The following is a 22,227-nucleotide window of genomic DNA, read 5'->3' as shown; positions in this document are numbered from 1 at the left end:
TAGCTCGGAGGCCGAATGCCCCTGGGTTGCATCCCCAGACCCGCAAATAAATAAATAAATAAATAAATAAATAAATAAAATGGTTCTACCTAGCTGGGTATGATGGTGTACATCTGTAATTCCAGTACTTGAGAGACTGAGACAGGATGATCACAGGTTCAAGGCCAACCTCAGCATCTTTGCAAGATTTTCAATAATCTACTGAAACCCTGCTTCAAAACAAAAATTTAAAAATAATTAATTAATTAATTAAAAGAAATGGAGATAGCCAGGCATGGTGGCACATGCCTGTAATCCTAATACTTGGGAGGCTGAGCCAAGAGAACCACGGGTTCGCAGCCAGCCTCAGCAGCTTAGCAAGGCCCTCTGCAATTTAGTTAAGACCCTGTTTCAAAAAAATTTTTTTAAAGTAATAATAAAGCTGGGCTTGGTGGCGCACACTTGTAATCCCAGCGCTTGGAGGCTGAGACAGGAGGATCACAGATTCGTGGCCAGCCTCAACTACTTAGTGAGACCCTGTTTCAAAATAAAGAATAAAATATTGGGCTGGGGTTGTAGCTCAGAGGCAGAATGCCCCTGGGTTCAATCCCCATTACTACAAAAAAAATGGTTTGACCTATTACCATATCACACAGAAACAAGAAAGAATGTTATGTCCATAAGATAACATGGACGGGGCCCCTCAGGGGCCTGGTGGTCACCCTCCGAGCTGCTTGGAGTGTCCTGCTAGGCTGGGAGGTTCCAACCATTTGAGTCAAAGCAATAAACAATGGGTAAGCAGTGAGTCCCTCTGAGTCCCAATCCTGTGCTCATGATGCTCCTCGTCTGGTGTATAGCAGCAGGATTTTATTTATTTTAGGATGGGGAGGAGGACAGTTGTGCTGTGGCTTGAATCTGGAATGTCCCCCCAAAAGCTCGTGTGTTGAAAGCATGTCCCCAAGGCAGCAAGGTTCAGAGGTAGAGGGTGGCTGGAGGGGGTGGTTCCCTGACACGTGACCTTGAGGACTGCATCGATCCTTGGTCCATTACCATGGACCGAACCTCTGAAACCATGAGCCAAAATAAACTTCTTCCTCGATGTTATTCCTCGATACTATTGCCAGGCATTTTGGTCACTAATAAAAATGTTGAATAATACAAGTTAGTTAACAATAAATTCAGTAGTTAAACTGATGATGCTCCGTGGATCACTGTGCATAAGCCCTGTCCTACCTAAATTCAATGAGACAGGCATTCTTAGCATCTTTATTTTGTTCTTTTTCTTTTTTTTTTCCAGTACTGGGGATGGAACCCAGGGACATTCTACCTCGGTGCTACACCCCAAACTTTTTTTTGTTTTGTTTTGTTTTGTTTTCTGGTACTGGGGATGGAACCCAGGGGCCTTCTACCTCCGGGTACACTCCCAGACCTATTTTATATTTTATTTGGAAACAGGGTCTCGCTAAGTTGCTGAGAGCCTCACTAAATAGCTGAGGCTGGCTTCGAACCTGCGCGATCCTCCTGTCTCAGCCTCCCAAGCGCGGGGATTACAAGTGTGCGCCACCACGCCCCACCCCAGCCCTACTTCTTATTCTTTATTTTGAAACAGAATCTCACTGAGTTGGCATCTTTATTTCTAAGCTGAGGTTGACAGAGCATGGTCCCCCAAATCACAGTTAGTGAGGGCCAAAGTGTTTGATTCTGAAACCCCAAGTTTTACTCAACTTGAGATTTGTCATATCAAGAAGGTTCTCATCAATGAAAGATCTGGTCCTCTGCTTCCCTGCAGCTATGGAGTAGCAGAGGATAAATAAGTCAATTTGACCATTGGCCCAGTGATTTCCACTCCCACCTCCCTCCCTGTGAAGCTCTGATACCTTCCCCTGCTTATGTTGAAAGGACCCGAAATCATGTTGTAAAGCTGTGGAAACAGTGAAACCCAAAGTCAAGCTGTACATCTTTCCAGAGACGTGAGATGTCAGGAAGCTCGTGAATACAACGCTGGGGGGTGCTCGGCTGGAGCCCAAAGCCTTGGCAGGCACAGGAGCGGCTGGCAAAGGGAGACAGGCAAACCACGGGGAGACGGCTGTGACGGGGGACACTGCCAAGGCCGACAACTGGATGGCACTTCAACAAGAAACCATTTGAATATCAAATGATCAAAAGAGGCTCTCAGGGAAATTGATGGTCCCCTTGCAAATTTTCAAAACACCCATCCTCTTTGTAACAGAGCGAGGGGAGTCACACGCAGAGGAAAGGATCACGTGTGGAGCTGTCGTACAATTTGTTGGGAAAAAATTATGGCCCGACCAAATCAACACTTGTGTCTTTGTTGTTTCTACACATCAGTGCATAATTGCACTCAGAGCCTAACGTTTATTCAATATAACACAAATTTGTGATACATGGGTTTCTTTTTTTTTTCATTTCTTCAGAAAAATTTATTTATTTATTTATTTATTTATTTATTTATTTACGGTGCTAGGGATTGAACCTAGGGGTATTCCACCTCCCAGCTATACCCCCAGCCCTTTGCGATTTTTCTTTACATTCATATTTACTTATTTATTTGTTCATTTATTTTGGTAATGGGGATTGAACCCAGGGGCATTCTACTTACTAGCTACATACTTATTTATTTATTTATTTATTTTTCCAGTACTGGGGGTGGAACCCAGGGGCATTCTACCTCCAAGCTAGGCTTCCAGCCCTATTTTTATTCTTTATTTTGAAACAAAGCCTCACTAAGTTGCAGAGCATCTCACTAAGTAGCTGAGGCTGTCCACCAACCTGGGATCTCCCTTCTCCAGCCTCCCAAGTACTGGGATTACAAGCCTGAGCCACCACACCTGGCTAGCCCAATTTTATTTTTTATTTTGAAAAGGAACTTACCAAGTTTCTGAGGGTCTTGCTAAGTTGCTGGGGCTGGCCCGGAACCTACAGCCCTCCTGTTTCAGCCTCCCAAGTATTACAGGTGCATGAGATTACAAGCATGCACCACTGTTGACACTATTGACTCTTGCCCCACTATTGACAGTATTTTTATTTGACTCCCATTTTAAATGAGTCCATTATGGGTTCCTTCTTTCCAGAGCCATCACCCAGGGCCCCGAAGAACACTCAGCAGCAGGTAGTGAGCTCCTCTTTCATTCTTCTCAGTGTGCAAATTCTGTTCACACATCCATTAGGCCACCAGGAAGTCCCCTCCCTGAGTCTACACCACCTCAGCCTAGGACAACCTTTCACCTCTTTTCTCCTTCATCCTCCATCATTATCACAGATCTAGATCATAAACAGCCAGATGACAACCCCTTATGTAGCTAGACAACATCGTCAAAATGCAGTCCACCTTGTTCACCAGCATCCTTTTTATAAAGGTAATGAGTTGCCAGGCACAATGGCGCAGGCTGTAACCCCAGCACTGGGGAAGCTGAGGCAGGAGGATGGCAGATTTGAGGCTAGATTCAGCAATTCAACGAGACCCAATTCTCAAAGAAAAAGGGCTGAGGGTGTAACTCAAGGGACAGGATGCCCCTGGGTTCGGTCCCCAGTACCAACAACAACAAAAATGGTTAAGTTTCTTGGGTGGGAGTAAGACTTCCTGAGTCTCTTTGCCTCAGAGAAAGAATGTACAAAAATACATGAATAGAAACCAGTGCCCCCTTTGAAAATTTCACATGGCAAAGCAACACACTGGCAATTTGCTTTGGGGGTGTGTGGGTGGATATGTGTTTAAATTTAGAACTGACAAAAAGACTTTGTTGGGAAATTGATATGTTTTCTGCTCCTTGAGTATTAAGACCGTGAAACCCTAATCCTTCCCTTTGTGTGCCAACTGCAAGAGCACTCAAAAATGAATTTCCTCTTGATTTATGTCTATTCTGATCATGTTTGGTATGCATGCCTTTTATTTTACACCACCAGAAATCATTCTAGAAGGAGCATGCTTCATTTGACTTGACTGAGATTGGATGAGGGGTCATTAATTCACGAGAAGGAGGAGGAAAGATATTTGAGCTGCTGAAGTTTACTAAGGCTTCCGAGTGTAGACAGGAGTGAGGGTTTGACAGGGCTTCAGCAAAGGAGTTGGGGGCTTCTGAGGTATTATCAGGGCTGCTGGTCCTGGGGAGGCTTTCTAAGCTCAGGCCATCCTTAGTCCAGTGCTGCTGTCTTCCGGGTAGGGTCACAGACTCAAGCCACCCTGGGCCGGAACCTCCGCAGTGACCAACAACCGCTGCAGCAGCGACAAGCCCACATTGTCCCACAGGGCTCAGGCCTTCTGGAGGGACAGGGTGGGTCTGCTCATGAGTGAGTCACCGTGTAAAAGGAGTGAGGCAGAGGGCCTCACTAAGTAGCTGAGGCTGTCTGCGAACTGCGATCCTCCGGTCTCAACCTCCCAAATGCCGGGATTACAAGTGTGCGCCACAACGCCCGGCTTACCAGACCTATTTTTATATTTTATTTGGAAACAGGGTCTCACTAAGGTGCTGAGAACCTCACTAAGTACCTGAGGCTGGCTTCGAACCTGTGTGATCCTCCTGTCTCAGCCTCCCAAGCGCTGGGATTACAAGGATGAGCCACCAAGCCAGCGTGAGAGCATCTTTCTTAAAAAAATAAAATAAAATAAAATAAAACTGGGCCTAATAGCATACACCTGTAGTCCCAGTATTTGGGAGGCTGAGACAGGAAGATCACAGGTGCGAGGCTAGCCGCAGTAATTTAGTAAAACTTTCACCAAGCAAGGGTCTTTACAAGACCCTGTGGCCAAAAAAAAAAAAAAATAGGGCTGGGTGTATGGCTTGGAGGTGGAGTGTCCCTGGGTTCAATCTTTAGAGCCAAAACACAAAAGAAGCCAGGCGTGGTGGCGCACGCTTGTAATCCCAGCATTTGGGAGGCTGAAACATGAGGATCCGAGTTCACGGACAGCCTCAGCTACTTCTTGGTGAGGGCCTTTGCAACTCAGTGAGACCCTGTTTCAAAACAAAGAATAAAAAATAGGGCTGGGGGCGTAGCTCGGAGGTAGAATGCCCCTGGGTTCCATCCTCAGTACTGGAAAAAACAAAAAACAAAACCACGAATGAATGGATGGATACATGAATGAAGCTGAGGGTATAGCTAGAGGTGGAACGCCCCTAGGTTGTACCTAGTACCAAAAAAATCATTTAAACACACACACGTGGGTGGTGTGCACTGAGCGCTTGGATGATGCCTGGGACGCCCAGTGGAAACACCAACGCTGTGACCCGGCACAGCCGCCCCTCGCGGGGCCCTCGCTCCCGCAGGGCTGGAGCCTGGCACTCTGCGCAGCGCGGTCCGCCCCACGGCGCCGGCCCTCCAGCGGCTCGGAACCCCAGGCCCGGGGGGTCAGGCGCCCCACGGACCAGCCGCCGCACGGCCCAGGACCGGAAGTCACGACCTGCACTTCCGGCGGGGGGCGTTGCTCGCGCAGAGCCACTTCCGGCGCGGTAAGCGTGGGTCCCTGGCTGCTCTGGCCACCCAGGCGCGACCGGTCCGCGGGGCCGTGGCCTCCGAGCCCCGGGCGGACGGGGCTGGCGGCGGCCGGGGAGTGTCTGCCATCCCGCCGCTGCGGAAAGCCCAGGCGAGTCGGCGTGGGTGTGCGACCCTTGCTCTCAGAGGGGCCGGCTTGTGTTTCTCCTGTAAAACCAAATGAAGCTTGTTTGGGGCCCCAAGTTGTGACACTGTTTGACTCCTTTCTTCTCTCTTTTGAAACGAAAAGCCCCCATTGGAGAGGGGACTATGGAGGGCAAACCGTTGGTAGTATCGAAACAGAAGACGGACGTGGTGTGCGGGGTCCCCACCCAGGTGGTCTGCTCGGCCTTCAGCAGCCACATCCTGGTGGTGGTGACCCAGTTCGGAAAGATGGGTACCCTGGTCTCCCTGGAGCCCAGCCCCGTAACCAGCGACATCAGCAAGCCCGCGCTCACCACGAAAGTCCTTCTTGGGCAGGACGAGGTAAAGTGGTTGGCAAGGGACCCCAGGGTGGACGAGAGCCCTCTTTCCCGGCTATGAATTGTCAGGCGGCACCCCCCAGCACCTCTGTGAGTCGGAGGGCATCCTGCCTGCCCTTGGTGTGCTTTTCCCAGCCAATCAGCATTTTATCCAGCAGACAAGTGGAGGTATTGATTTTGTGATGCAAACACTTCCTCCTCAGTTTGACCCTGTCATGATATATTATGTTAAGGAGTGGCCTTCTGGGCTCCATGAGATTTGACAATTTCTCGCTCCAGGCCTATCTTTCATGAGCCTTTCCAGATTAGAGATAGGCAGAGAGACAGAAACACAGAAGGCACCAAGGAAATAAAGTTAATGATGCCTCTGTAGCAGTTTGTTTATGCCTGCAGTGTGTCGTTGAGCTGTGAATCACTGCCACGTGGAGTGTACTGGGCAGCGATTTAATGGTGGTGTGGGAAGCCAGGCTGGGTTCCTGAGGGGTATTCAATGTAAAAAAAAAAAAAAAATCACAGTAGTTTTTCTCCCTTCCCTTCACCAGCCTCTCATCCATGTCTTTGCAAAGAACCTGGTAGCATTTGTGTCTCAAGAAGCTGGAAACAGAGCAGTCCTCCTGTCCATGGCCTTGAAGGACAAGAGCATGGAAGGGCTAAAGGCCTTGAAGGAGTTGATCCGAGTGTGCCAGGTGTGGTGACCTGGTGTTCGTGGCAGCTCAGCGGGACCAATCAGAAGCTCAGTCTTCACGTGGGATCTCAAGACTCTTCACTGCTGCAGTCAGGAAGAGGGACTTTCTCTGGCTTTAGCCCTTGAGCCCGAAAAAAACACTCATGTCTCAGAGACTGTCACCGTTTGGTTGTTGTGTCGTGGTGGCAGAAGCAGTAGGGGTGCCTGGGCACAGGGAATGTTCTCACTGGGCTCTGAGAGGTGCGTCTCAGAAGAAGATGGAAAGCTCAAGTCAGCTGCAATGTTCTTGGCCCTCTGTGCGGTGATACATGTGGGGGGGGGTATTTTTTTCTATTAAAAGTAAATATGTATTCCAGAATGCCTCACCACCCTTCTTAATAATACTGAGAAATTAGTCACAGTTTAGTGAATCTTAGGTAGGAGGAAAACTTGATGTTTGAAAGAAATGTAGTCTGTGGTTGATGGGAGCGACACACATCTCAAAAATGGGCTCTGGGCACACTGTCAGCTTCTTTCCTGTGTCTTCTCCTAGTTCAGCTTCTTTTCCGCTACCAGTTGTCCCGTCTTGCTTTGTTCCAGTTCCTGTGCAGGGTCACAGGCCTCAGCTGCAGAATGGGAGTTGGGGATGGGGGGACAACCTGCGCAGAGAAAGAACAGTGTTTCGAGGAGGCGTTTCAGGCGCCCGCAAGGGCAGCACCTCAGGTGGGCCACTAGGGCAAGACTGGAGCCTGCAGTCTACAACCAGGAGGGAGGTGGCTGAGGGCCCCAGCTCAGTGAAGAGCTTGGAGGTTTCAAGTTGGAACAGATCTGCCCTTTGGAAATGCTTCCAGGACAAAAGAATAAACAGTACTCCCTGAAACTATCTGCAAGGATTGGTGGGGACCAGAGTCAGGCATTGGCATTAGGGGACACTTGAACCCCAGAGTCGGCCTGTCCACAGCTCTGACAAGGGGCAGCCTGAGAGCCCTGAGCTCTCCCTCCTGCAGAAGGGCAGCATCCCTGACGGCACCGAGTTGGAGTTCTGAAGCCAGAAAGTGAAACCTGCACCATCTGTTGCTCTGAAAATGGTGAGAGCTGGCGGGTTGAGTTAGGTGAGCAGGTCAGGAAGCAGAAGCCCAGCAGGAGTCTAGAAACAAGCTAGCACCCGGTGCCCTCCCAGAATCGAGGATGTATAGAAGCTGCAGGTGGTGTCTGTATTCATGAAATTGGGAAGGAATATTTTTATTTGGTTTCTCTTTGGATTTTTTTTTTTTTTTTTTTTTGGTGGTACTGGGGTTCCTGGAAGCCCTTCTTCCTCTGGGCTACACTCCCAGACCTATTTTATATTTTTGAAACAGGGTCTCTTACGCCAGCACGGCTGGCTTCGAACCTGCGCGATCCTCCTGTCTCCGCCTCCCAAGCGCGGGGATTACAAGCGTGCGCCACCACGCCCGGCTTATTTGGTTTCTCTTTGAACCAGGGTCTCCAGTCCAGTCATTTTCTTTCTTTTTCTTTTTTGGTGGTATGAGAGATTGAACCCAGGGTTTTGTACACGCTAGTCTTTGTACATGCACTCTACCACTGAGCTGTATCCCCAACCCTTTTTATTTTAGCTTGAGACAGGGTCTTGCTAAATTACAGAAATCAACCTTTAACTTGCGATCCTCCCCTCAGCTTCCCAGTTACCAAGAATTACAAGTGTGCCACCTAACTGTCCTACGAATTTCTTGATTTTAGGGACCTTTCTCCAGGACAAAAAATGAGCAGATGGTTTCAGACTGTTGGTGAATTTATTTATTATTTTTATGATACTAGGGATTGAACCCAGGAGTTTTCTACCTCTGAGCTACAGCCCCAGCCCTGTTTTCTTTTGGTGGTGGTGGTGGGGGGTACTGGGGATTGAACCCAAGGGCATTCTACTTCTGAGCTACATACCCAGCCTCCCCCCACACCCCCATGTGTGTGTGTGTGCGCGCGCGCGCGCTGGAGATGGAACCCGGGGCAGTCTACCTCTGAGTTACACTCTGCCCTATTTTATTTTTTTCTTTTGAAACAGGGTCGCGCTAAGTTGCTGAGGCTGGCTGTGAACCTGCTATCTTCCTGTCTCAACCTCCCAAGTACTGGTATAACAAGGGTGCATCACCACGCCTGGCTGCTGGTGAGTTCAGAAAGTGTATTTGCTGAAGGTGGGACAGAGGGGAACTGTCCTCAAGGCTCATTCCTTCAGCAGGTTGAGTGCCTGCTGTATGCTCGTGCCTGTTACGCCTGCCTCAGGGAGCTCCCAGGCCCCCAGCAGGCATGTGGGGAGACCTGTAGGCAGAGCACCAGGGACTCAGTGTGGGGCACCTGCCAGACTTCCTGAAGGAAATGTGGTGCTTGCAGGAAACATGCCTGCCAGGCCCTGCTGCCGGGAGTGAGAGCCACCCATCCCATTCCTCCGTGGTCCCAGCTGTTCTGCCAGTGCTGCCGAACTCGTCCCTGGCATCAGGAAGCTGCAGCCAGCTTTGGCTCACAGACTCCATGCAGCGTGTCCAGTCTTCCCCAGACTGGGCTTCTGTCAGCCTCCCTCCACAGTCCCCAGCCTGCATCCCTCCCACACACGTGCCAATTGTTAGCTTCCTGGTGGACCTGGGCCCCTCAGCTCTCAGAGGCCACGAGGAAGTAGAGTAGTGAAAGCGAGGACAGGCGTGGGGATCCCGGGACTGCGAGGATGAGAGCTGCTGCGGGCTGTGGGCAGTCTGGTGGGAGGGAGCCAGGGCCTGCTCTGGAGAACTAGCAGCTTGACCCAGAAGGCAGAAGTCTCTTTGTTCAGAGTCAGCACATCATACTGGTCACCTAAAAATCAGACAGTTTGGGACTGGGGGTGTAGCTCAGGGGTACACCATCTCCTTAGCATGTGCAAGGCCATGTGTTCAATCCCAAAACCAAAAGAAAGGTGCTTTTTTCTGCTGGGCGTGGTGGCGCACACACACTTGTAATCCCTGCGCTTGGGAGACTGAGACAGGGTTGCACAGGTTCGAAGCCAGCCTCAGCTACTGAGTGAGGCTCTCAGCAACTTAGTGAGACCCTGTTTCCAAATAAAGTATAAAATAGGTCTGGGAGTATAGCCCGGAGGTAGAAAAGCCCCTGGGTTCCACCCTGAGTAACACACACACTTTTTTTTTTAGCAGGGTCTGGAGCTCAGAGATAGAAAAATCTCTGTTTTTGTCTGAGGAGCTGCAGCTTCCCTCTCTTAACAGATCCAGGGAAACCGAGTCTAGATGGGACTCCAGTCCCAACCTAAGGTTTCCAGCCTTGGTTTTCTGACTTGCCCACGGCTGCACTGGTGACCTGCCTGTTCAGCTCACACAACCTGCCCCTCATACCTGGGTTTTGCCAGCTGGAAACAAGCGCGGCGGAGTCACACCGCTGCTCCTGAGTGGAGAAGCCAGGATCTGAGCCCAGGCAGAGCACCTTGGTTCTCGCTGTCCCCCATCACTGGATCCGTTGGTGACTCGTTCATTGGCTGCTTCTCTTTTAAGCCAAACTTAGAAGTAATCATCGAGGAAATCATCCTGGTAAGTGCTGGTCAGTTTTGCCTGTAGGCTACTGTGTGGTTCTGGTTCCTTCTCCTTGCCTTGGTCTCCTACGAGCTAGGCCCTGTCAGACCTGTACTGTCTAATCAGGTCCCAGAGATGTTACAGGCTCAGGAGGATTTAGCTGCTGCTCAAACACCTTAATTGGTAGCTGGGGGAGGGAAAGGCAAGTTTGCCTGCATTTGAATGGCTGAGACTTCCTGCCTTGAAGGTGGTGCTGAAGCTGACCAGAGTTGAATCCAGGTTCCAGAACCTTTTTAACATCATCCTTATAGCCGCTCATAGCTGTCTGGGAGCTGTTAAGAAATACGGACTGAGCCGGGCCCGTGGTGGCGCACGCTTGTAATCCCTGCGCTTGGGAGGCGGAGACAGGAGGATCGCACAGGTTCTTAGCCAGCCGCGCTGGCCTAAGAGACCCTGTTTCCAAATATAAAAGTATAAAATAAAATAGGTCTGGGAGTGTAGCCCTAAGGTAGAAGGGCTTCCAGGAACCCCAGTACCACCAAAAAAAAAAAAAAAAAAATACAGACTGAGCTGGGCACAGTGGTGCACACCTATAATTCCAGTGCTTGGGAGGCAGAGACGCAAGATCACAGGTTAGAGGCCAGCAGGCAGTAACTTAGCAAGATCCCGTTTCAAAATAAAAAGTGTAGCCAGGCGTGATGGTGCACACTTGCAATCCCAGTATTTGAGAGGCTGAGACAGGAGGATCACAGGTTCTTAGCCAGGCTCAGCTACTTAGGCCCTGCTTAAAAACAAAGAATAGGTTCCATTCCCAGTTCAGCAAAAAAATAAAAAAGGGTTGGGAGTATAGTTCTGAGGTAGGATGCCCCTGGTTTCAATCCCTCATACCCTCTCCCCCCAAAATTAATTAAGAAACAAAAAATACAGACCAAGACTAAATGGACTTCCTGACCTAAGCCAGTGGCTTTCTGCTCTGCCCGCCTTGGAAACCAGGCACAGGGCTAGACCCTTTGCCCTTGCTGTCCACATGCCCCTCTCTGCTTAGCTGCTGTAAGTTAGGAGAGATCAGCGCCCCAGTAAAGAGATCCACGGTGCCGGGCGTGGTGGCGCATGCTTGTATTCCCAGCATTTGGGAGGCTGAGACCGGAGGATCGCGGTTCGCGGACAGCCTCAGCTACTTAGTGAGGCCCTCTGCAACTCAGTGAGACCCAGTTTCAAAATAAAGAATAAAAAATAGAGCAGGGGGTGTAGCTAGGAGGTCGAATGCCCCTGGGTTCCAATCCCAGAACCACAAAAAAAATTAAAATTAAAATAAAAAAGATCCATGGAGTTGGCAGTTTCCAGGGCGGGGCTGTCTGCTGAGTGGATATTGTTATTCTTGAAGGTGGAGGGGCTGCAGGTAGCACTTACCCAGCAATCACACTGTAATTACAACTTCCAGCCACTTAGAGCCAAGTGTAAATAATGAACCTGGAGCCAATTTGTCAGCCCTGCACACAAGGCAGGACAGAGTCTCTTCAGGGCTGTGCCCTGGGACCACCATGGTGTGGCATCCAGCAGCTCTCTGATGAGCTCGTCTCCCAGGCCCCTTTTCTCATGCTTTCCCTTCTCCCAAGTGGACATGGGGTGTGTCCCTGCCTGGCCAAGGGCTCGTGGGTATCTGGGAGGTCGGGAGAACCAGGGGGCGGCTGTTCTTGATAGTCATTCTAAGCATTGTATCCAGGGTCTTGGCAGAGCCCTGGGCCCCATAACCAGTTATGACAACCTTTGGAATGAGACAGCGGTACTCGGACCAGCGAGGGAGCTGCCTGTGAGGTTGGAAATCAGGAGAGGAGCCACTGGAACAGGGCCGGGTGGTGTCTTGATGGCTGCAGAGAGGTACTACACTGTGGCTTATAATTTGCCACCGTGAGAAAAACAGGACAGAACTTGTCTGTGTGGAGTGGCGGGTGCCTCGCCAGGAAACGAGGATTCATAAATTCCAAAAAGATTGTGAGATTCGCTGGATTTGGTAGTGCGTGCTTGTAATCCCAGTACTTGGGAGGCTGAGACAAGAGGAACCCAGGTTCAACACCAATGTGCAGTAATTTAGAGAGACTGGCTGGGGTGTAGCTCAGAAGTAGAATGCCCCTGGATTCAATCCCCATTACACACACACACACACACACACACACACACACACACACACTGGGGTGTAGCTCAGAAGTAGAATGCCCCTGGATTCAATCCCCATTCACACACACACACACACACACACACACACACACACACACACACACACTGGGGTGTAGCTCAGAAGTAGAATGCCCCTGGATTCAATCCCCATTACACACACACACACACACACACACACACACACACACACACACACACTGGGGTGTAGCTCAGAAGTAGAATGCCCCTGGATTCAATCCCCATTACACACACACACACACACACACACATAAAGGCCTCAGAATTCTAAGGAAGTTGGAGAAGTTCTCAGAAATCAGCTCAAGTCTGGGAACAGTTTGATGAAGACTGCTCTGGGGCCCCAATGCCCAGGGTGAGGTAAATGCACAGCTCACGTGCTCTGTGTGAGAGCCGCGGAATGGGCCGCATGGAGCCACAAGCCCAGAGGATATGCTGCCCCCATTGTGCCGAGCCTGGAAGGGGACACAAGATAGGACCAGGAGGGAGGGAGAGGGCTCTCCAAGAAGAGTCCAGCGACTGGCCCCATGCAGGACTACCTGGACCCGCAGCAAGGACTCGGGGACACCTGCCGAGCAGGTGGGTAAACCTCCAAGCATCACAGCTGCTCAGAGGACAGGGAGCCTGAGGCTGCTTCACGGATGGGCTTGAAACCAAGACTAGGTTCCACCCACTCCCGTGGGCCTGAGCCTCCCGCCTGCTCTCAGGGCCCCTCCCAGCCCACCAGGGCCTGGAGGGCCATGGCTTTTGGCCTACAGAAGATTCTCAGCTCGTCGCATGTTCAGGCGTCCTGTGAGCGGAGCTGGGCACTGCTAGACCCAAGCTCCCCTCATGCTCTTCAGGGGTGGAGGGACCAAAGAAGGACCGGGAGAAGCGTGGACAGAGGAAAGGGCCAGAAGAACAGGCCACTCACCCAGAGACCACATTTGACAGGGGTGCTGCACCCCACGCCCAGGGCCAGAGATGCAGTGACCAGCCTACACTCGGTCTGTGGCCACAAATCCAGCCCCAGGTCAGCGACTTTACAGCCCAGACCTTGGGCAGGTGGTGGGGGGAGCAAATGCCTGGTGCCAGACTCTGGACTGGGGGTGGCGGAGGGTGTGGCTGGTGGAGGGTGTGGCCCAGCAGAGGCTGCCCAGGCAGGTAGGGCCGGCCAGGTGGGGCAGGGAGGGGACTGGGCCTAGGGAGGGGCAAGAGATTAGGCAGCCTCAGTAGTGTCTGCGGGATGCCCCAGCTGCTGTGAGCAGGGGCAGCAGAGAGGGGCCACACTCCTGCTCAGCCATCCGCCCGGCCCCGAGGCAGCACCGTGTGGCCCTTTGAAAACCAAAGCTGCAGCCTGCTCACCAGAGAACCTCCAGCAAGGTGAGCTGTGCGCCTCTGCGGGGGCAGGGCAGGAGGGTACACGGGGGGCTCGCCTGGCAGGGCCCTGGTGTCCTGGCTCAGACCCCAGGCACTCCCGCGGGTGAGGCCCCTAAATCAAAACCTGCCCCTCAAATTCAGAGAATCACACCCCTCTCTTCCCACCCATCTCTATCCACAAATCCGGGCCCCCTGTTGGCCCCAGGATGCCACCTGGTAACGAAAGAGGGTGTTAGGGCTGTGCCCCAACTCCAGACGAATGGGCCTCCCGGTCCACCCCCAAGGCTGGCAGCTGGTGGCTGGCTTTGGGGCAAAGGCAGGTATGGACAAGCCTGGCAGGTTCTTGCTGGGAACGAGGCTGCAGGACGGGGTGGAGGTGGGCACAGGAGTGGGAAGGGGCCCACCCGCCAGCAAAACAGAGGACAGAGACCACAGTGGGGGAGCACTGTCCCCTATCCCCAAGGGTCTGGGGCCAATGGCACAGGCAGAGCCGAGTCAGCCAACAGGCTGGAAGCCAGGGAGTCACCTGACCCACATCTGTCTGCAGGCACCAGGCAGCTGGGCCAGCAGTGCCCACCAGCCTGACCCGAGGGCACAGCTGCGGCAGCCTGTAGAGAAGAGTGGGTGACAGGCAGACCCAGTCCCGATGGGACTGCTGGCCTGCCGTGCAGCCATACATGGGTGAGACCGCCAGGGAAACTGAGGCACGGGGTTCACCCAAGGCTCAGACACCAAGCGCTGCCAGCCCCAGGGCCATTCTGCACCTGGAGCCACGCCTGCCCTCCAGGCTCCCAGGGCTGCCTGTCACAGGTGAGAAGTGGCATCTCGGCCACCAGGAGGCGGTGCTGCCCGCGAGTTGAGGATGCACAGGGAGGCGTGCAGGGGACCCGAGGAACCCAGGGCTAGGTGGGGAGAAGCCCCAGAGGGAGGGAAGAGCTGGCTCCTGGGTCCCCAGGTGGGCATCCCTAGTCTGCGTGGGTGTGTGGGGCACCACCTCTGCGCTCTGCCCACCCTATGTGTGTGACAGGCTTGAGCATGGAGCCCTTGGCTGACAGGAGCCTGGCACCGCCCTACCCAGCCCTAGGGGGTGGGCGTTAGCTGGACATCTTCAGCCATGGCTTTGACTGAAATAAAAGCTCAGCCGCAAAGGCTGCCCCTGGGGTGCCCAGCAGGGGAGGGCCAGGGAGGGGTGCCCCGGAGTGGGTGCTGCCAGGCTAGCCAGTCGGCCTGGGACACTGATCAGCAGGTGGGCAGGTGGGCAGGGCCAGCTTCCTGGCTCTGAAGTGGCCCTGGAGCCTTGGGGTGACGTAGGCACAGCAGAAGAGAAGGCAAGGCTTGGCCCCATGAAGGGGACACGTCTGGCCACCTGCAGGCAGGCAGCAGCCAGGCCCAGGAGCCAGGGGCCCTCGGGTGAGAGGCTTGCTGGATCTGCCAGGTCTCCTGGTCATGGCAAACAGTGGCCAGAGGTCCTGCCGCCTGGATCCGGGCAGGCCGGTCGGTCCTGCCATGGGCTTGGTCAGTGTTCAGCCCCCTGACAGGGACATCAGGCCCTCCAGCCCAGCACCACTCCCGAGTGGGTATGGGCCGTGATATTGGCCTCGGGGCGAGGCCTTGCCCCGCCAGAGAGCCCATGCCACAGCAGTGGTAGTGTCGGCCCCTGTCTCTCTCCCAGGACCACCTTGATCCCTCGCCCTGTAGGTCCCCAGACGAGGTCCCTCATTGTGCTGAGCTTGGCACAGCCTGGATCCGTCCTTCCTCCCTCCTGCTCAGCCACCCACCTGGCCTGGGGAACAGGGCCATCCCCGGGCATGTGGTCCTGTGCCAGGAGGTGAGGGTCTGGACCCCTGGGAAAGCCATGTGACAAGCCCTCCCCCAGCCTCCGGGCCAGGCCACGGACCCACATGCCAAACCCAAACAGTGCACCAGCAGAAAGCCCTCCCCCCGCGGCGAGCAGGAAGGCGTCTCCACAGCACCCCACACTTGTCAGCCATAGGGAGGACTGGGGGCATTCAGCAGAGACCACCCTCCCATCTGGCTGTGGGCCTGGAGGGGGCATTCTGTTCCAGAGGTCCCAGGGGCCGACCCCCCCCCCCAGATCCAGCAGACACTAGTTGGGGCACACTAGGGTGAAGCCCTGGCCAAGAGAGGCACAGGGACACTGGTCCCGTCAGGCCCTGCCCACTGGGATGAGACAAGAATTTGTCCCGGAAGCTGGAAATGAGCTGGCCTTTGTATAAGCGCTTTTTTTTTTTTTCTTCTTCTTCTTTGGAGGGGCTGTTCTGGGGACTGAACCCAGGGGTGTTCTACTTCTGAGCTATACCCCAGCCCTTTTTATTTGTTATTTCTATTTATTACTGTTAACGAACTGGGGATAGAACCCAGGGAGTCTACCTCCAAGCTACATGCCTGGCACGCGTGCGCGCGTGTGTGTGTTGGTTACTGGGGATTGAACCCAGGGGCATTCTGACTCAGAACTACATCCCCAGCCCTATTTTATATTTTGTTTTGTTTGTTTTGTATTCTTTTGTGGTTTTTTTGTTTGTTTGTTTGTTTGTTTGGTGGTACTGGGGTTCCTGGAAGCCTTTCTACCTCCAGGCTACACTCCCACAGGCTACACTCCCAGACCTATTTTTATACTTTTTTATGTGGAAACAGGGTCTCTTAAGCCAGTGCGGCTGGCTTTGAACCTCCTCCTGTCTCCGCCTCCCGAGCGTGGGGATTACAAGCGTGCGCCACCATGCCCGGCTTATTTTTTGTTTTTGAAGCAGAGTCTCACTAGGTTGTGGAGGATCTTGCTAAATTGCTGAGGCTGGCTTCAGACCTGCAATCCTGTCTTAGCTTCCCAGGTACTAGGATTACAGGCATGCAGCACTATACCCGCTACTCTCAGCCCCTTTTTTGTTTTGGAACAGAATCTCGCTAAACTGCTGAGGGGTCTGAGTTGCTGAGACTGGCCTTGAACCCGTGATCCTCCTGTCTCAGCCTCCCAAAGATAGGTGCTCCCCACCATAGAAGCCCACTAGGCAGGTCGCACATCTGGTGGCCAGCCCCACTGGAGGAGGCAGGGGTCGGAGACATGCACACACCTATGACCTCAGAACTTTAGAGGCCAACACAGGAGGATCACAGGTTCAAAGCCAGTCTCAGCAACTTATCAAGACCCTGTTTCCAAATTAAAAAAAAATTTAAAAGGGCTAGAGGTACAGCTCAGAGGTAAAATGCCCCTGGGTTCAATCCCTAGTACACACACACACACACACACACACACACACACACACACAGCCACCCCCTTGAGCCTCCAGTGTCCCATCTGTGGAAATGGGACTAACAGATCCATTCTCTGAACGGGCACCATGTGTGTCGATGCCCTCCAATCTCCCCTGGGTCTGGCCAAAACTCAGAACTAAGTCATTTCCAGGATGTGCTGGGCACCTGGAGGCTGCAGGGCGAGGAGAGTCCCACCAGGCTCCCCCAAAGATTCCTGGGGACTCGGGCCCGGCACCCCCCAGTGGAGGGGAGGAGGAAAGGGGGCCGAGGAAGATGGGGTATGGCCCAGTCTGTAGACAGCCTTAGATCCCACCGGGATCTAAGACCCTGGAGCAAGCCACAGAAGCCCAGCAAAGGACAGGCCTGCCCCGAGAGATGGTGAAGGTGGCCATCACGGGGCACAGGAGCGGGAAGGACTTCCAGGGAAGGCGGGTCAGAGGAGGTGCATGTGTGTATCTCCTGTGTCCTCCCTGTCACAGAGCGGGATGTACACCCAGGCCTGCAGCTGTTGGCCCTGCTGGTTGGTCAGGAACCTAACAGGCAGGGACTTGGTACCTGAGTCCTGCCTGGATTTGGGGACGTTAAGGGGCAGGTATTGTCCCGGAACAGAGCCTGGGTGGCGGGAGCCCCTGCAGGAGGCAGAGGCACGCCCAGGGGGAGTGTGGCCAGAGGAGGGGCAGGCAGGCGGCGCCCACCCAGCTCCCATCTCGACCAGGATGTGACTGAACCCCTTTACAGCTGGGAAAACAGAGCCCCAGAGGCAAAGGGGCCTGCTGAGGTGGCGGAGGCCATGGGCAAGACTGGAGGCTGAGATTGCCTCGGGAGTGGTCCTGCCAGGAGGCCGGAGGAGGCAGGATGAGGAGCAGTGGCAGAAGCTTCACCATTTCTCAGAGCCCCAGGTTTATAAAATGCCCACAAGGCCCAATGCTGAATGGGGGACCACAGCCAAAGCTGTCTTAGGAGCCAAAGTCGTTTCCCAGAGTATTGGTGAATCTCTGGAGCGGACAGGCCTAGGAGCCACAGCCCAAGCTCTCTGCAGGCCTTCCCAGAGAGCAGGCTCCACAGGAGTATGTCAGGGTAGGACAGCTGTGCGAACACGCCAAAAGAGGTGCTGGGCCCGGCCTCCCCATGACTGAAGGGGCTTCCTGAGCAGCATGGACCCTCAGGGCCATGAGCCAGCTCGGGCTGCCGGCAGAGACCTCTCACTACCAGCAGGGCTGCGGGCTGAGCAGGCTGCAAGCCTCCCTGCCCAGCACCCTTTCCCCACAGTGAGATCTGCCTCTGAAGAAAGAACAGAGTTTTATAGAAGTCCCTGGTCTGTGTCTAGGGTCGAGGCCAGGAAGAGCCAGGCTGGAAGCTCGACCCTTTGATTCCATCCAGGGCAGTCCTTCTAACACCCAACCACCGTGCTTCCTGCTGTGTACGCAGTCTTTTCCACCCTCAACCTGTGGGAGGGCCTGAGGCCTCATCCCATGCTGGGTTCTGGGAACAAAACAGTCAGGGAGGCAGGCACAGTGACGAATGCCTATAATCCCAGTGCTTAGGAGGCTGGGACAGGAGGATCCCAGGTTTGAGGCCAGTCTCAGCAACTTAGCAAGGCCCTCAACAATTTAGGAAGACTCTGATTCAAAATAAAAGAAATAGAAGGGCAGGAGATGTAGCTGAGAGGAAGAATGTCCCTGGGTTCAATCCCCAGTACAAGATAAAAAAACAAACAGAAAAACCAGGCAGGGGCCAGAGTCTCAGTTTCTTCACCTGTACCATGAGTGGGTCAGATGAAGTCCTGTCCATGTCCCAGTAACAGACTTCACACCTAAAATCTCACAAGCCGGCCTGGCCCAGTGACACACATATGTAATTCTAGTACTTGGGAGGCTGAAATAGTAGGATTGCAGGTTTAAGGCAAGCCTCAGCAACAGTGAGACCCTTGGCAATTTAGTGACACCCTGTTTCAAAATAAAAAATGAAAAGAGCTAGGAGTGTAGCTTGGAGGTAGAACATCTCTGGGTTCAATGTCCAGTACCAATAAAATAAAATAAAAATTTAAACAGGCTTAGCCAGGCATGGTGGCGCACACTTATAATCCCAGTACTTAGGAGGCTGAGACAGGAGGATCCCAGGTCCATGGCCAACCTCAGCTACTTAGTGAGGCCCTCTGCAACTTAGTGAGGCCCAGTTTCAAAATAAAGAATGAAAAATAGGGATGGGGGTGGAGGGTGGAGGTAGAATGCCCAATCCCCAGTACCAAAAAAAAAAAAAAAAAAAAACAGGCCTGATGGCAGACACCTGTAATCCTTGTACTTGGGAGGCTTTGACAGAAGAATTGCAAGTCAAAGGCCAGCCTCAACAACTTAGACCCTGTTTCAAAATAAAGAATAAAAATTAGGGCTGAGGGTGTAGCTCAGAGGTAGAATGCCCCTGGGGTCTCTCAATTCCCGGTTCAATCCCTATTTCTCTCTCTCTCTCTCTCTCTCTCTCTCTCTCTCTCTCTCTCTCTCTCTCACACACACACACACACACACACACACACACACACACACACAGAAACCCACTGCCCGTGAGCTCCCATTCCTCCAGGGAGGCCCAGTGCAGCCCCAGGCCTGTCTCTGCCCACAGCAGCTGCCTGGCCACCTGGCACCGGCAGGCGAGGGCACCTGGCAGCCAGCAGGTTTCTGCTGAGCACACAGCCTGAGCTGGATAGAGTGTCCACCGGGAGGGGGAGGGGACAGCCCCGCCCCTTCCTCCGGGCCCCGCCCCCGGCCGGGAGCCCAGGTGGGCGGCTGGGCAGGTGAAGCCTCACCTGAAGGCAGGGGCCTGGTCGGCCCTCCCAAGAGCCGCCTGGCCCCACCCCCAGCAGCTGTGGGGGCCACGTGGCCACACGAATGGCCAGCCAGGCTTCCCCAGCGGCCAGGCCTCCCGGGGCTGGGCCCAGGAGCTTCCTGCCCGCGGAGGTAGGTTCTGGGCCCCGTGACTGCCGGCCAGAGGGTGGGGAGGCCGGAGGCGCTACCAAGGTGGGGGAAGGGAGGTGCCAGGTGCCCCCTGCAGCTTGTTAGGGACTGTGGAGCAGGTGCTGGGGCAAAGAGCAGGGGAGCAGGGGCCAGAGACCCTCCGCCAGGCTGGCACCAGGCACGGGAGCAGGTCCAGGGAGCTGGCACGTTGGGTGGGCTGCACCCTGGCTTCCTGGGGCAGAGCCGGCCCTTGCCAGCCCCGGTAGAAAGTCCTCGGGCCCCTCAAAGGCACATCCCTGAAGGCCCAGAGCTCAGGTTTGCTTCACACAGCGGCTTCTCCCGGGACACTGGGAGGCTGAGCCGGGCAGGAGGCAGGTGCGGGGTCTGCCGGGGTGGGACTGCCCTAGGACAGGAGAAAGCAGTGGGTAGAAGGGAGAGGACACAGGTGGCCGGAGGGGCCTCCACTCAGGAAACCAGGGGCTGTCCCCGGGACAGCGGTGGGCAGGTCTCCACTGCCTGCCACTCCAGGTGTGGGCTCTGTGGTGGGCACGGCCTGGCAGAGCCGACTCAGGGGCGTCCCCAAGCGGCCGCCCCACCCCCTGGGGCCGCAGGAGCCTGCGCCCTGGCTTCCCTCCTCCCATCTCTCCTGGCCTCCTCTGCAGATGAGTAATGCCTCAGGGCTCCTGGGAACCACTGGAGGAGTCCCCCTGGTGCCCCCGACCTGGCCACAGCTCAGCCCCCTGCTGACCACGCCCATGGTGCCCGCCGGGCCACAGATGGACCTCGTAGGGAACGGCTCCCAGGGAGCCCCCCAGCTCTTCCTCACCACCGCGCTGGCCCAGGGCATCTCAGGCATCTTCGTGTGGACTGCCCTCCTGCTCACCTGCCACCAGGTAAACCTGACCCACCTCCGAGCCTCCCGGGACCCCAGTCACTCAGCTCAGCCCTGCCTGGACCAGAGGATCGGTGCCCAGGGCCCCGGGCACAGGGGGAGCAGGGTCCAGGGTGGGCGGAGTGCTGGCGGGCACCGTGGACATTTCCTCAGCCCTTCGCCCCCTCACCCAGGTCAGAGGGCACTCCCATTTCACAGACAAGAATGTGGAGGCTCGAGAGACAGAGCTCTTCCCTCCCGAGGCAGGGAGATGGGGCGCAGTGGGGGCTTCCCCCTCTGGGGGTGCCATCCAGAGAGGCCTGCTGTGGACTTTGCCCTGCCTGTTGGAGTCTCAAGCCGGAAGCAGGCGCCGGGGAGCACGGCGGCGGGGCAGGGAGCGGGGCGCGGGATCCCTAGGGAGCCTGAAGCGGGGCCCAGCCTGGCTCAGGCTTCCTGGAGGGGCCATTCCCCTCTCTTTCTCCGTTCCCCTGTCCTAGCCACACACCATCACCAAGTGGGAAGACAGGGCAGCCCCCAACAGGGGGAACTGGGAGCAGCCAGAAGGGTCCGGGGGTGGTGGGTGGGAAGGGGTGCCTGAGCTCGGCCAGGCCTGGGGACGATGGGGATAGGGCCGCAGTAGGAGCCCCACTGCAGGCCGGTGGGGGCTGGAGTTGACTGTCCAGGGGGATCAAGAGTTTGGCTGAGCCGGGCGTGGCGACCCACCCTTGTAATCCCAGCATTCGGGAGGCTGAGACAGGAGGATAGTGCAGGTTCTTGGACAGCCTCGGCTACTTAGTGAGGCCCTTTGCAACTCAGTGAGACTCTGTTTCAAAATAAAGAATAAAGTATAGGGCTGGAGATATTGCTCAGAAGTAGAATGCCCCTGGGTTCCATCCCCAGTACCACCAAAAAAAAAAAAAAAAAAAAAGAGTTTGGCTGGCTGAGGAGGGGTGCTGGGGAGCCCAGGAAGGCTGTGGAGGGAGAGCTGAGGGCACGGTGCTTTCTCGGATGGCTCGCCTGGCACTGGGTAGGGATGGATGGACAGGGGCATGCAAAGGCAGGAAGTGACAGCCACCCACTCGGGGGGGGGGGGGACGAGGGTGTCCAGGGCTGACCTCAGTCATCAGAGTACTAGGGAGCTCCACGCGTGTGTGGGGGCCAGGCGCAGTGCGGAGCCTCAGAGGCTGCGTGGCGGCCCCTCCTGCCGGGGTCGGACTTCCGAGCTGTCACCTAGGACCTGCCGTGGGTGGTGGCTGTGGCTAGTCCCTGGGGCCGCTGCTTCAGGCTGCCCCACCCCTCGGAGCACTGTGAGGCCCACCCAGCCCAGCACCAGGGGCCCCACACTCCTGTCCTTGGAATCCGGCTGGGTGGGGATGGGGAAAGCAAGGCCAGAGAGGGCAGTGCTGGCCAAGGTCACCACCCGAGCGGTGCCAGCCCCAGG

At 54.8% G+C, this 22,227-nt stretch overlaps 2 protein-coding genes across 2 annotated transcripts in view; both read left to right on the top strand.

Annotated features, from left to right (window-relative positions):
• Positions 1 to 5,736: 5,736 nt before the first annotated feature.
• PSMG3 (proteasome assembly chaperone 3) lies at positions 5,737 to 6,643 on the top strand (the record flags this gene model as incomplete). Its single annotated transcript, XM_080704278.1, has 2 exons — positions 5,737 to 5,952; positions 6,491 to 6,643. 2 exons carry the CDS (start codon positions 5,737 to 5,739, stop codon positions 6,641 to 6,643), a joined length of 369 nt encoding a protein of 122 aa, XP_080560404.1.
• A 13,206-nt stretch (positions 6,644 to 19,849) lies between these two features.
• Positions 19,850 to 22,227, top strand: part of TMEM184A (transmembrane protein 184A) — a gene marked incomplete at both ends in the record, with an annotated part of 8,945 nt that continues 6,567 nt past the window's right edge. Inside the window, 2 exons of the mRNA XM_080702482.1 lie at positions 19,850 to 19,918; positions 20,578 to 20,808. Of these exons, the coding sequence (XP_080558608.1) occupies positions 19,850 to 19,918; positions 20,578 to 20,808 (300 nt within the window). The remainder of the gene's footprint in view (positions 19,919 to 20,577; positions 20,809 to 22,227) is intronic.

Source organism: Muscardinus avellanarius (genome assembly GCF_963383645.1).
Source record: "Muscardinus avellanarius genome assembly, chromosome: 10".
NCBI lineage: Eukaryota > Metazoa > Chordata > Mammalia > Rodentia > Gliridae > Muscardinus > Muscardinus avellanarius.
This window is presented reverse-complemented; position numbering and strand designations above follow the sequence as displayed.